General features: G+C 49.8%; 1 protein-coding gene across 4 annotated transcripts in view; it reads right to left on the reverse strand.

Annotated features, from left to right (window-relative positions):
• The window catches only part of LOC126574448 (long-chain-fatty-acid--CoA ligase 6), a 15,374-nt gene extending 4,849 nt beyond the window's left edge, over positions 1 to 10,525 (reverse strand). Inside the window, exons 1-3 of one of the 4 annotated variants that reach the window (XM_050234652.1) lie at positions 10,403 to 10,525; positions 8,177 to 8,680; positions 5,085 to 5,239 (exon numbers count right to left, since the gene is read on the reverse strand). In XM_050234652.1, coding sequence (XP_050090609.1) covers positions 5,085 to 5,239; positions 8,177 to 8,255 — 234 coding nt within the window. In that variant the 5' untranslated portion in view covers positions 8,256 to 8,680; positions 10,403 to 10,525. Of the gene's footprint in view, positions 1 to 2,559; positions 3,317 to 5,084; positions 5,240 to 6,647; positions 6,860 to 8,176; positions 8,681 to 8,738; positions 8,851 to 10,402 lie in introns of those variants that run through there. The other 3 variants (XM_050234651.1, XM_050234653.1, XM_050234654.1) reach the window with 3 other exon arrangements.
• Positions 10,526 to 12,500: the final 1,975 nt, after the last annotated feature.

Raw genomic sequence — 12,500 nt, forward strand, 5'->3', positions numbered from 1 at the left:
GCAGCTGATGGTCATTGTGTAACGCGCATCTCGGATGATGCTCTAGGCGGACACCGGACCCACGTTAATCCTCGCGATCAAGGGGCGATTGCAAATGTATGTTTACGATGTCACTTTAACCTTAACATCGATCACAATTATCACTTTTTATGTTGCAACATTAACGCGACAAATCTAACGGCCACTGAATGCCAGGTGATCAATCGTACGGCCAGCTGGTACGTTTCCATATGGTACGTAATCGGCGAGTGACGCCAGTAGCCGCGATCTTAAAATAGTCTCCGTGAACTTGTGGTGGACATGAAATTTTCATCCCGTTTTTTTCGCTGGTCTGCTGGTCAATCGGTGGCGTCATCGATCGGTGTAGGTGGACACCGTGGCGACGTCGTCGTGTTTTTCCCCGGAAGCACGACACTTCAGGGACGATCGTGGTCCACTGCCAACTGCTGCGCGCGGAAAAACAACCGCAGGTTGCGATCTTGTGTTTCAAAGTTCAAGTTCAAACGGGGCGACAGGGCGCCTAATCGATGCGCACACACCGTCGATCAGCGTGTCGTAGGTGGACCGGTGCCAGACGATTGATTTGATCGAATCACTCACGCCCCAGACGTCGGTGGTTTGTTTCCTTACCAAACACCAACACAACACTACCGCCCGGCTGCTGATTGATTGAACTAAACATACCGTGATCGTGGCGGCGTCTGATCGTCGGTTTGATCCAAAGAAAATATTAACTTTCGTCCATCATCCAGTGGTGCGGTTGAAACAACATAAAGTAGCTTCTGGCTCAACGCGATCAAAGAACAGGATCTAGTGGCTACAAATCATCTGAAATGGCCGCGCTCAAACCCATTAGGTCAATGTCGCAAATGCAAGCGATCGTCTCTTCATTTCGCTCGGAAAGCGATTATGTAAAATTAGTGTTCAACAGAGTCGCGCCGAATGAAATGTCGGCAAATGAAATGTAAGGAAAAAAAGACAATAAATTACCTTCACAGCAAAGGGTGGGACGCGTGGAGGGTGGGTGTTTGTGGCCAAGACGAGACATAATTTACTGTCAAGGTCCCCCAGCACCACCAACCAACGCCGCTGACCGCCGCACCGCGGACAAGGAATGGATTGTTCTCGAGAGCACACGGAGTAAACCTGAGACCGATGCTAAGTGATTGACAAGAGCGCGTAGTACGTTTTCGGGGCGAGTGAGCAATCGAACAACCGCCGATGCCGACCATTTGCGGACGTTCGACAGGCCGACAGCGCCCCACCAAGCGGACAGTCAGGATAAGGATTAATGAGCATTGACATTACGGTGAGACCTCCCAACAAGGAGAGGCTCCCTCGTGCTCCGTGTGACGACGTCTCTCAGGTGTTTTTGACAAATTTTCCGCCACGAGATGCGTCGTCACAAGACCTTGTGTATTGTCATCGCCATCGGCATGTCGGTCACGCGGTGAATTCCTTTGCCATTCGAGAATGTTTGCTTTGAGTATGAGCGAGTTCGTGTTCGGTTCGCAACACGAACGGAATGAAGTGATCACATGAGCATGAGGTGCATCTGTTCTTAGTGAACCGCCAAAAAGCCAAGGCACATTAATTAGGGAGGCTAGCAGGATTACGAAAATTGTTGTGATTGTTGCGCGAAGATGGCGCGTGGAAGATGCCCTCGCCAAGAAGAGGTCCACAGTTGCAATGTAGCTACTGCTACAGAGATCGAGAACAGCGACTGGCATGACTCAAACTAATTGCACTTTGCAAGTGCGTCTCCCCCTGGTAGTATCAAGCCGCACAAAAAAATGGTGACAAATACTATTTTTAATCACCCAGAATGTGGATGCTACTGTGTGTGGCCTTGGCATTAGCCGTTTGTTCAAATTGAGCGGCATCCAAACATGACAACAACTGTGGGGCGGCGGCCGTAGAACATGCCCGGATTGCTCAAAAGAGCACCACCATCGACCATGATCGTGTATGATCGTGTTTTGCATACTTTTATGTAATTTGAAGGTGTAATTAGCATTTCAGATTCTGCTGCTGATCATTAAGCGCTACTTGTTTGTTCTTTCCGCGATCGTCCGAGATCACATTCCCGATGATAGCCTTCAGTGAAATTGATATTTAGCTAGGAGCTGAAAAGTGATCATATGATACGCAGGAATGTGCCCCCCCCCCCCCCTCAAAAGATCATCTGCACGGGACGTGAAGTGAGCACCGCTCTGAACTGTTTTTAATTATCCGTGGCCACCGTTGGCGACCATATGGCGCTCAGTATTGCTTCCATTTTTCACGCACGACCGAACCAAGTATGACCACTCCGCCCACCGGCCAAGAGGGCATTTCCGCCTCCAAATGCATCCGTGACCTTGGGAGGGGGTTCGGATCCAAAATTAAATACAACCCACATTTTCTGTTCTGCTCGAAAGCCGCGGTTCGTTGGAGCGGAAAATTTAACTTTCAGCAGTCCTTAGAGCTCAGATCACCGTGACGCGTATTTTGTAGCGAAATTTGAGGGCCGGGGCGATCATGATGGCCGATAGGTGGTGTACAAAGAAAGCGCATTACCTTGAGAATGTCGCTCTGGAAGCTAGGATTAATGGGTATTCGCACCGGTTCCTGGGAGCCACAGCAAGCCATTATGAGGTGCGATCGTGTCGACGTACGATGTCACAGCTACTGGCTATCGGTCGTGTTTGTATCGTTGCCAAAAAAAAAACAAGGGTGGAAGGCAGATGTTTTCAGCACTCGAGCAGCGGCAACTGCACTCGATCTTCGCGCGATCTTCGTTTTCACAAACAACACACTTGAGGATCGTTGAGTTTGTATGAACTAGTGGCGTAGAAGACCATTTCGCAGCTCGCAGCTCACTCACAAAACACTAAGCACCAGCAACCAGCGGTCATCGTTTGCCGCCAACAGCACAACGGATGGACGGATCATAATCATTCGCTTACTGGCCGCCCCCTTTTTAATCCACCAGAAAATCCACACATACGCCACACGTCCTGAGCAGTGGCCAACAAAAACACTCACTCCGCTATTATATATATTTTTAACCCTGAATCCGCCCTCCGATCATGCGAGGATCGTTTCGTTGTATCAAGTGCGTATTAGAGCGATACACGGGTACGAGTTTCCGCCCTCGAAATGATGATGCCTGGATGCACAATTCTCGTGCAATCACCACCGAATTCTCGATCAATGATTAGCTACTCTTCCACTTCAAGCACCAAAACTAGCGAAGGATCGCGAACAGGATCACACAACGATCGCGAACCAAATGCACAAAACCACCATCCACCGACGACGACGTCCGCTAGTTTACTGACCAACGGCGCAAGCGAACCAACCGATCCTTTCGGTTCCGAGGGGAGGATCGTCGTACGCAACGCTAACGCCTCTCGCTACTGGCGCCCGCGCACACCACCTGCTGCGCTGTTCGTAGCTCAAGACTTTACTTAGGAGCTCAGTAGGATTGTCTCGTCTCAGTCACACCTCGCCACAAAATGTCGATGAGTTAGTGTCGTTGACGTGAAGGGGGGGGGGGGGGGGGGGTTGGTACCGCGAACCCCAGCCAGGCTGCCATGCTGCCAGAAACCGATCAACGGATTCCCAGACATTAACGGATTCTCGAGTGGATTGATGGGTTGCGCGCGCTGCGTAAGCGTGCATTTTGAAAATTTGCCGTTCCGTTCGGCCATAACGCAATAAATGATGCAATAAAGACATATGAAACACATGCCACCAAGGCATTGGAAAATAATTCAAAAACTGTTATTGGGACTGCGCGGTGATCTTATTCAAGGACTCGCACGTACTGATCGCGCAGCGAGTGTTCTGCTAAGCATCCTTCAACACACCATTTGGAACTACTCGGAATGGATTTCGAATTTAACAATCATTCACGATCGATGAAGCTGGGTCTTTAACAGGAAGTGATGGTAAGTGAGAAGAAGAAGAAGAAAACCGACATGATCGCCAAAATGATCGTTCGCGTTTCGTTTCATTTTCACACTTTAATTGTGGTAAATAAACAGTCGCGATCCGGTTTGCAACAAACCAATCAGTTTGCACCACTGGCAAACGGCCCAGAGCCACGCGAACGGCGTGTATTTATAGAAGAATTAATAAAATCAACATCATCGACGGCCGCTCTCGAGTGTTAGAACGAACGATGCCATAAACCGTGCGCCCCCGACACCAGGCCCAGATGTTCCACCATCGACACTCGAAGGCGAGCATAATCGTAAATATTTGATTCCATTCCATTGAAACCGGTGTTTTCCCCGAGGACTCCTCCCAGCGAGACGCCATTGCACTCCTTCCAGCTGGCGGCACTGGTGTGTTTGTTGACGCCACACGCTCGGTGCTCGATCACCCGGTGGGCCAGGACCACGAGACAGGAACTTGCTATTTCATGGGTCGGGATCGTTGAAAGCAGAAAACAAACGATCGAAACCAGCAGGATGATAACATGGAACCATATGGGAGCGATCGGCCAAAGCTACTGGTCAGTTAAAGTGCTCGTTAATTAACCGAACGACCGCATGGGGCCACCGGACGGACACCCGAACCCCGGTCACAGTCACCGGTCGGCCCGTCGGTCGGTCGGTCCGTCGGTGGTTGGACTCTTCTCCCCTTGTTTGTATTCCGCGGGAGTTATTATTAGCTGATAGCGCGGCCATTTGGGCGAAAAACCAAAAAAAAAAACAACGCAAATAACTAAACTCGTTCGTTGGGCATCTCGGACGACACGACACGACTCCACTCACTCACAGTAACAGTGACCGCAAACCGAAGGAATCTATTTATGATTCGCGCACCGTCGGTTGGATGGACGGTCCCATCTGATGATGTCCCTATGATGAGGGCACCGGGACGATGATCCGACACAATCGGATGCCAGGGTGACGCCACACACATGCTGGCATCTGCCGTTGGGCGAATACTAATTTCAGATTTCTCGCCATCGCACACCGACGTCACCGATCGATCATGTGCGCGCCCAATGACGACACCATCCGAGCGATGGGGCCGGGGATATAGATTAGGTAGAGGAGGACAAGGGGATTGTCCTCTGGTTTACTTACGTCTTCTATTGGACACTGGTTGTGTAGAGGCACTAGCGGTTTTTCCGGCACTGGTCGAGTCGAGTAGTAGTAGGCTGCACCGGCGGCAATCGCTGTCAGCGTCACTGCACCGGCCGTTCCCCCGATGCACTGTAGGTTCTCCTCAATTTCATCCACTGTAAAGTATTTTAAATTAGATGCAATGAGTTAGCAATTGATCATAAAATAGAGTTAGTGTTATCTGCAGATAAAAGAAGATAATGTTGTTCGAGATATGTGTGGTTTTTAGTGAGTGCATTTCGGGATAACCACGTGGCTTTCTGATTCCTGAGCTAAATTTGTCTTGTTTTATCTAGTTTTATCGATAGTAAGTGAATGTATGAAGTTGTATTTATTGTGCTGATTGTGAGATTATTGTGCTATTATTCGCAACAAAACGCTTGAAAGAAAATCCTGGAAAATCGGTCGTTTCAAATTGAAAAGCAGCAAGCAAATGTTCGCTGTATTATTCCTTTCAAGCAAGCAACAATATTCCTGAAGGTATGCAATATCGTCATGTTACTTGAAGTATAATTGAATGCAATCATTTTCTTGCCGTTTTTTACTTTGAATCGACCGTTTTTCGATGATTTTTTTTAGTGTCACGTGCATTGGCCAAGTGCAGAGTAACGCAAAAAATAAAGAAAACTTGTAGCTTAACAGATTCCGAGTGATCACAAAAAAGAACAGACTACAATGAATGTACAAAGCGTATCACTTATCAAAAACATAATGTGTTTCAAAGCAAGCTCCTACTTTCTGGTTAAGACACCTTCACGGAAACGAAAGTGTGTCGTAAATGCAGAATCATACTTTAATCCAACTCCTCTGATCGAATAGGTAGCTAAAGAGCAAAGATCGGAGAGAGCAAAGCCTCCATACAGGGTCACCGGTGATTCTTATCACAAAACAGGGGGAGCGTAGCATGATAAGCAGAAAAAAGTATGTTTATCAATCGCACCCTGGCGCGTGGCGTACGAGTACTTTGGAACCAGCGTTATTATCAGCAAAAAAATCACTTATCACGGTGCAGCGTGCTACATTAGCGCACGAGGTACCAACATTGTATGCTGGCTTGAGATGTTGTTATTTTTCTTCTAAAGAATCACCAATTGATTTCCAATTCCATCTCCAATCCGGCTGATCGATCACCGATCGATTAAACACCGGCAACGGAGAGCAAGCAACTAACCGGTCGCTCCCGTACCGGTCTGTTAATGTATGCTCCACGTGACAAATCGGGAGATTCCGCGCTCGTGGTGGCGACGGTACCGGCTACACCACACCACACAAGCGAGCACCCGAACTCGATCGCGCGTTACTCAACACACAGCGGAGTGGTTTTCGCGGAGATCACCAAAGGCGTCGTGACACGGTGACGCAGGGTGTCTTGGGCCTCGCTCTCTCTCTCTCTCTCTCTCTCTCTCTCGCTTAAGATGCTGACACGGAAGCGTAGAAAACCCCACTACTACAAATTCGAAGCGAATTTTATGAAATGTGCACACGTAAGACCTAGACAGACACATAAAAAAAAGACTCACGAACCGAAACTCTTCACTATCTCCATCTTTTCTGCACTGCTGTTGCTTCGGGGAGCTCTCGCGCTGTTTACTTTCACTTGTACCGGCCGGCCAAAAACCGCGATCTTCGCGAGACACGATCGATCGTGAAAGGGGTGCACGCGGAAGGGGAAACGCAAAAATATCACTCTCGGTGTTTCGGGTGGGGGGAGGTTAGGACCGAGTGTCCGTCAGGCAGCCGGCACCGAGTACTGACGGTTGCGTACTGACTGCCCCGAGATTCGTTTTGACGTTTTGGTGACGGTGTGTCCGCCGGGGGCCGCCAGCGCGAGCGCCAGAGCAGCGATTACACCCCTCACTCGCTCACGCACTGGTGTGGTAGTGTTGTGCCAAGTGTGTAAGATAAGGGGAGTAATTTCTATGATTACAACATTACTCCACTATGGGTTCGCGCTGCCCTTCAACAGCCAAGCACGAGCCCCCACGTGGGTCTAATTGCTTTTTAGACGCCAGTTCCAAATGCCTCGCGCCTGAGATGATAACTGGGGCCCCTCGGGAATGAATCGATTCTCTACCCTGTAAAGGTGTGGAAAAATGATCGAGTGTCTCGATCTTATGCGCCGATGGTCTGCGCAAATAGCAAACATCGAACGAGGGGTGAGTTATAGCAGCGCACGAGGTGAATGATCGCGCTGGTTGGTTTCATACAACCGTCTTCATCGTCGTCGTCGTCGTCTAGATGTTTACATGACGCCTCTCTCCCCCTTCAACGCTGACCGATAACAGGCCATAGTAGCAGCTCTCTTTGTAGTAGCTGCTTGAACGATCAGCTGGTGACGAGCAAAAGGGCGACAGCACAAGTGAAGCACTTCAGAGAATCTACAACTAGAATCAATTAAGAACCTCTCATTCTTCACACAAAGCTAAGGCCCCCCGCTAGTAGCGATCTTTCCCATGAATCATTTGCCATTGGTGGCATGGAATTAGCATTCAACAAAAGGCACCTCGCAGTAGACTTTACGACTTCTACCATAAAAGACGACTCCCCACGAAAGGGAACAAATTCCATTAAAATCCCAAAAATATCGTGACCTTGAATGGGCGGTGCACTCTAGTCCGGTGGCGTCTTATCGCACCACACCGTGGTTTAAAGAGATTTCAAACCGATCAGAATCGCATTCATTCACGCCTTAGCATTCCGCACGCGGTTGGGGTTAAAACCATAAAAAGGATATCGAGCTTAGGGCTTATCTTTAGCTAATGGGCTCGCTTTGCGTCACGTTTTTATGATCTTTCTTTTGTGCGCGACTTTTCGGTGCCGCTAATGACGAAGGTGTCGAAAAGGCTCTCGTTGTCAAGCGATCCAGCGATTTGTTGTGTCGTCGGGTCGTCAAGCTGAACCTTGGCTTAGATAAGGGGTTTTCCCACCGTTCCCCCGGTGATATCCATGCTCGATGTGCTCCACGTGCTCTTATGTCATAGGTACACAAGAAAAGTGTGTCTGGATATGTATTCTAACGATAAATACATCTTTTATGTTGATAAAATACTCACAGAATCCCGTCGAGTTTGACATGATGGTATCCTTTGCTGCTTTCAACCACGCCGTTAAGCTATCGTATGCTAAATTCATTCACCGACACTTTCACTAGCCGAGGAACCTTCTGCAGCTCCTTATTGCCGTTGCCCCAGACTCGCTCTTTCTGTTGGAGACTTTTTTTTCACTTTCGTTGAAGACGCGCGCAACACGGCAATTTTTCAGGAGTTCTGTAGCAGTCTCGACGTTCTCTCCAGTATCGATCCAGTAGCGAGCAGGTTGACAAACACTTGAGACCCTAGGAGCCGACGTCCGATGTAGTGGGCCGCAGCCGATGGACTGTTTAGGGCCGGCGAAACACAGCGACTGCTTCCGGTAACATGCCGTCGGAGTCCTGGGCACACACCAAGGCAATCTCAGGCAACCGCGTAACGCGTGACCCCCTCAAGGGCTCTCTCTATCTGTCTCGCTCCCTTTTGGCCACATTCACCAACACAACACGACAAATGCGACGACGATCACTGCAAAAAATAAACGAAGCGATTCGCGAATCGAGCGAGATAAGCAACATTAACCCACTTGTCCTTATCGCGCCCTACTACACTCCTGCTCCCGCGACGTCGATGCTGAACTCTCGTTTGTAGCAAACTACTTGCGCCACGAGCCGAGGACAAAGACCAAGCCCCTGCTAGATCGGCAGCGACGTTGTCTCTAGTGGCGCATTGTCTCCGTACACACGATCGTCTGCGTCGTTCACGATCGCGACGTAGCGCTATAAAGAAATGTTAACAATGCTGGCCACGTCTAACGACAACGGCGACGCCATGGAATCAATCCCCATCCCCCTTCCCGGCCATAAACGGTGACGCTGTCATATTCTCGATCACGCCACTAGACCCTTCTGCGCGTTGACATGGCCCGGAAAGGACAATTTACGCAATAGGAAGCTTCCTAAGTCAATGGCTAACCGTTAGCACCACTACCACAGTGGTGTCCTGTTCCGAAAGGCCCCCGCACGCGTTTGGTGTGATCCAAAGCAGCTGCCTCAGCTGATTATCCACCCCGCATATCGATCTCGCACTCTCGTACAGTGGCCTGTGTTTAATGGTATGCTCACACTGTTCTGCGCTTGGAAAAGAAGAAACATTCGAACGGTTGGCTGGATGGCCTTGAGACATTGCTGATAGGCCCCTCACCGGTGGCCGATCGATCTGTAAGGATGTCAATGCCAAACCTCAGGCCATCCGGAGACATGCAAATGTGTTGGCGATGGTAATGTGGTGCAGAAGAAGGTGAGGAAGCTGAAGACCCCATGAATTAAACATCGAACAATCGGGGCCCGGTTACTGAGCTGAGGGTCGCTTATCATCGCATCATTATGCGACAGAATTCCAATCGGCTTGTGATCGATTTCGGGAATCTCCGCAGACATGGATTCTATTTTCGAATCCGGGACCTCTCGGAATCTCGCAGAACTCCACCGAAGGGCCCCTCCTCGTCTTGTCAATCTTTTGGATACGGAATTCGTCGCCAAGAATCGCCGTTTAATGGCGGTTTCGCGACAATTCGCGTCGCTCTGGCGAAACGAAAATAAACGGCCCCTCAGGCACTCTCCCCCCCCCCCCCCCCCTTGTGGAAATGCACGCACCAAACACGCACACACCGTGCTGCTGCTGCTGGGCCATTTTCCTCGAATGACTTATTTATAAGTCCTCACCGGTTGCCACACTCATACTTGGCGTAGCGATAAATGTTAAGAGAACAGTTGCAGCCTACTCCTCTTCGTTGTCCTCTTTCGGGCGGTCCAATCAAGCATAGCACGGGCTCGGATACATTGTTGGCAGGCCGCCTTGGAGACCGCTGGCCCAGGATGGTTGTCTGAATCACTTCTCCGCCTCCACCCCCCCAAACCCCCCTCCTTCTTCCTGGCACCTTGGTGGCGCGACCAAAACACACACAATTCAATTATGTAATACTCTGCACGATTCCGGTTCCGTATTTTCCGGGTTTTCCACCTCTTCACCTCCCCCGCGCGAGAGAAAGAGAGGTAATTGGATTATCACCGGCACGGGTTGGCCACTACACATTCGGTTTAAAGCTCGCGCGCCAGGCGGCCATCGATGCACCACGTCAGCAGTGGCGTGCTATCGGGATCGATTTTTAAAGGGCTCCCCACGCCTCAGGACTCCTCAGGATCCTTCCACTGTCGTCATCGTCGTCCTTGCGGGGCCTCTGGCACTCACTTGGCACTCCTGAAACTGTGCAATCGATCGATTCCGGCAAGGACGGCAAGGACGTGGTTTTACGCAAAAACTAACGATTTCACGTGGCACTCGGCACGCTGCACGGTTCCCGAACGGCACTACACGACCCGTGGCACGGTTTTAACAAAAAATCAACACTTTTTACAGCCTTTTTCACGGAACGGGCCACGGTGCACGGCGTGATTTCGCGATGAAACGGGCAGGATACGCACTCCACGGGTTCCTTCGATTTACTCTCGCTCTCCCTGGTGCTCGCCGCTCACCACGCGCTCTCTCTCTCTCTTTGGTTTGACAGTTTTCAGCTGTCAAAAAAATGCCGCATTTCTACGGAAGGGTCCTGGAGGAGCACTAACTAACCTGCACCACCTTCAATGATCGTTTGAACTGGGCTTGCAGACAGACTGCATAACGCACCACGCACTCGCACCGCCCCCGAGGGCGGGGGGTGTTTGAGAAGATTCCAGGTTTTTATTTTAATTGCTTGCGATGCGTAATTAGCAGAGCCGCTCTAGCCACACACGATACACGATAACGGCGAGTTTGATTCTTCACGCTTCAGGGCCGAAAGCCAGTCAACCACGAAACCACGCGTCCAGTAGCCAGCAATCTACGCTTCAGCCAACATTAGCCCCCGGTGGAGTAATGACAGCTGGTCACCAGAGAACCAGCAAACGTACGCACAAACTCATCATCTCTTCCAACCCCGGGCACAGTCGGTAAGAAAACTTGATCCATTCCCATCCAGCTTTGCTCATGTTGTGCAAAAGATGTCCCTCACGCAGGCAGGGTTGGATAAAATTTTCTCAAGAACTGTAACTCCGCCGGATCATAGCGCGCATGCTTCCGCACAAACGTTCGATGTATCGTACGAGGTTTTTCTCTCTTTCCGCTCTCCTGCATTCTGGCCCCTGATGATGTGCTCCTCACGGAGAGCAGACGGCGATAAAATAAACATCGAACGATGTTCCAACCACGCGTGACGCTGATCTTACACAGAACACGAACGAACGAACGAACCACCACCAGCACCAGAAATTTACTATGATCAATGTTGTGCATGAGCTCACTATTAGCACCTTTTTCAGCCAAGAGAATCGCGCTTTGGGGAGAATTCTATCTGCACTGATCACAAACCACACCACACAGCAGTCCACAAAACCGTTGTTCCCGCGCACCGGGAGAAAACATAAATGTGCGCCGCCGTCTGGGCTTCCGCATGAGCTACCTGGCGAATGTGCTGCTGAGGAGGGATCGACATGGAGAGATTAAGTTTTACCTTTTGCTCTTCCGTTCGCCGGTCGTCGACGCTCAGACAGAGCGGCCAAGGTCTGGCAAAAACCCACCCCTTCATCAAACCGTTCCAAACATAACACGCACACACCCGGGCAACCCCTTTGGACGTGTGCGTGCGAGGAAGCTGTAGGGAAAGGATAACGAGAGGCAAGCAGATAGACAGTGACGTCATCGAACGCATGATTTTGAATGATAACGGTAGGACCGCCCAAAGGGTTGAATCGGAACAATGTCTTTGAGGCTGCATATCGAATGTAAATCGATCGCAGAGCGATGATGTATCCGCGAAAGAGGTAATTATTCTCTGCGCATTGTGGGTCCTCGAACAAAGCCGCGAGACTCGTGGCTTTTGTGTTATAATGTTGCGAAACACAAAGCCGAACATAGGTGCAACGACCCGGACCTATGGGAAGATGAAACGCTTGGTTCTTCTCGCTACACGATCTTCGCGAAACTCAAGGTTTTCTTCGCTCTCTCATTCCGCATTTTTCTCCCTTTATGTGACTTTAAATTCTCTCCCCGCACTCTCTTTGAATTTAAACATAACAAACCGCCTAGAATCACGCGAACGCGTAAACTTTCGAACGCGGACAGCAGCATAGTTAAAGGCAATTATGCTACAGAAACAGTGAAGATCGAAACATTAAAACCGTCTGGAAAATTTGAAAATCAACAAAAAATTGAAGGGGCTACTTGGAAACATGAATCTATCCTAAGAGTATTGATTGGTGCATCACACATAATTCATTTCGAAGTTACGATGCGCATTGCAACTAAAAGTGCA

The sequence above is a fragment of the Anopheles aquasalis genome, chromosome 3 (genome assembly GCF_943734665.1).
Source record: "Anopheles aquasalis chromosome 3, idAnoAquaMG_Q_19, whole genome shotgun sequence".
NCBI classification, from domain to species: domain Eukaryota; kingdom Metazoa; phylum Arthropoda; class Insecta; order Diptera; family Culicidae; genus Anopheles; species Anopheles aquasalis.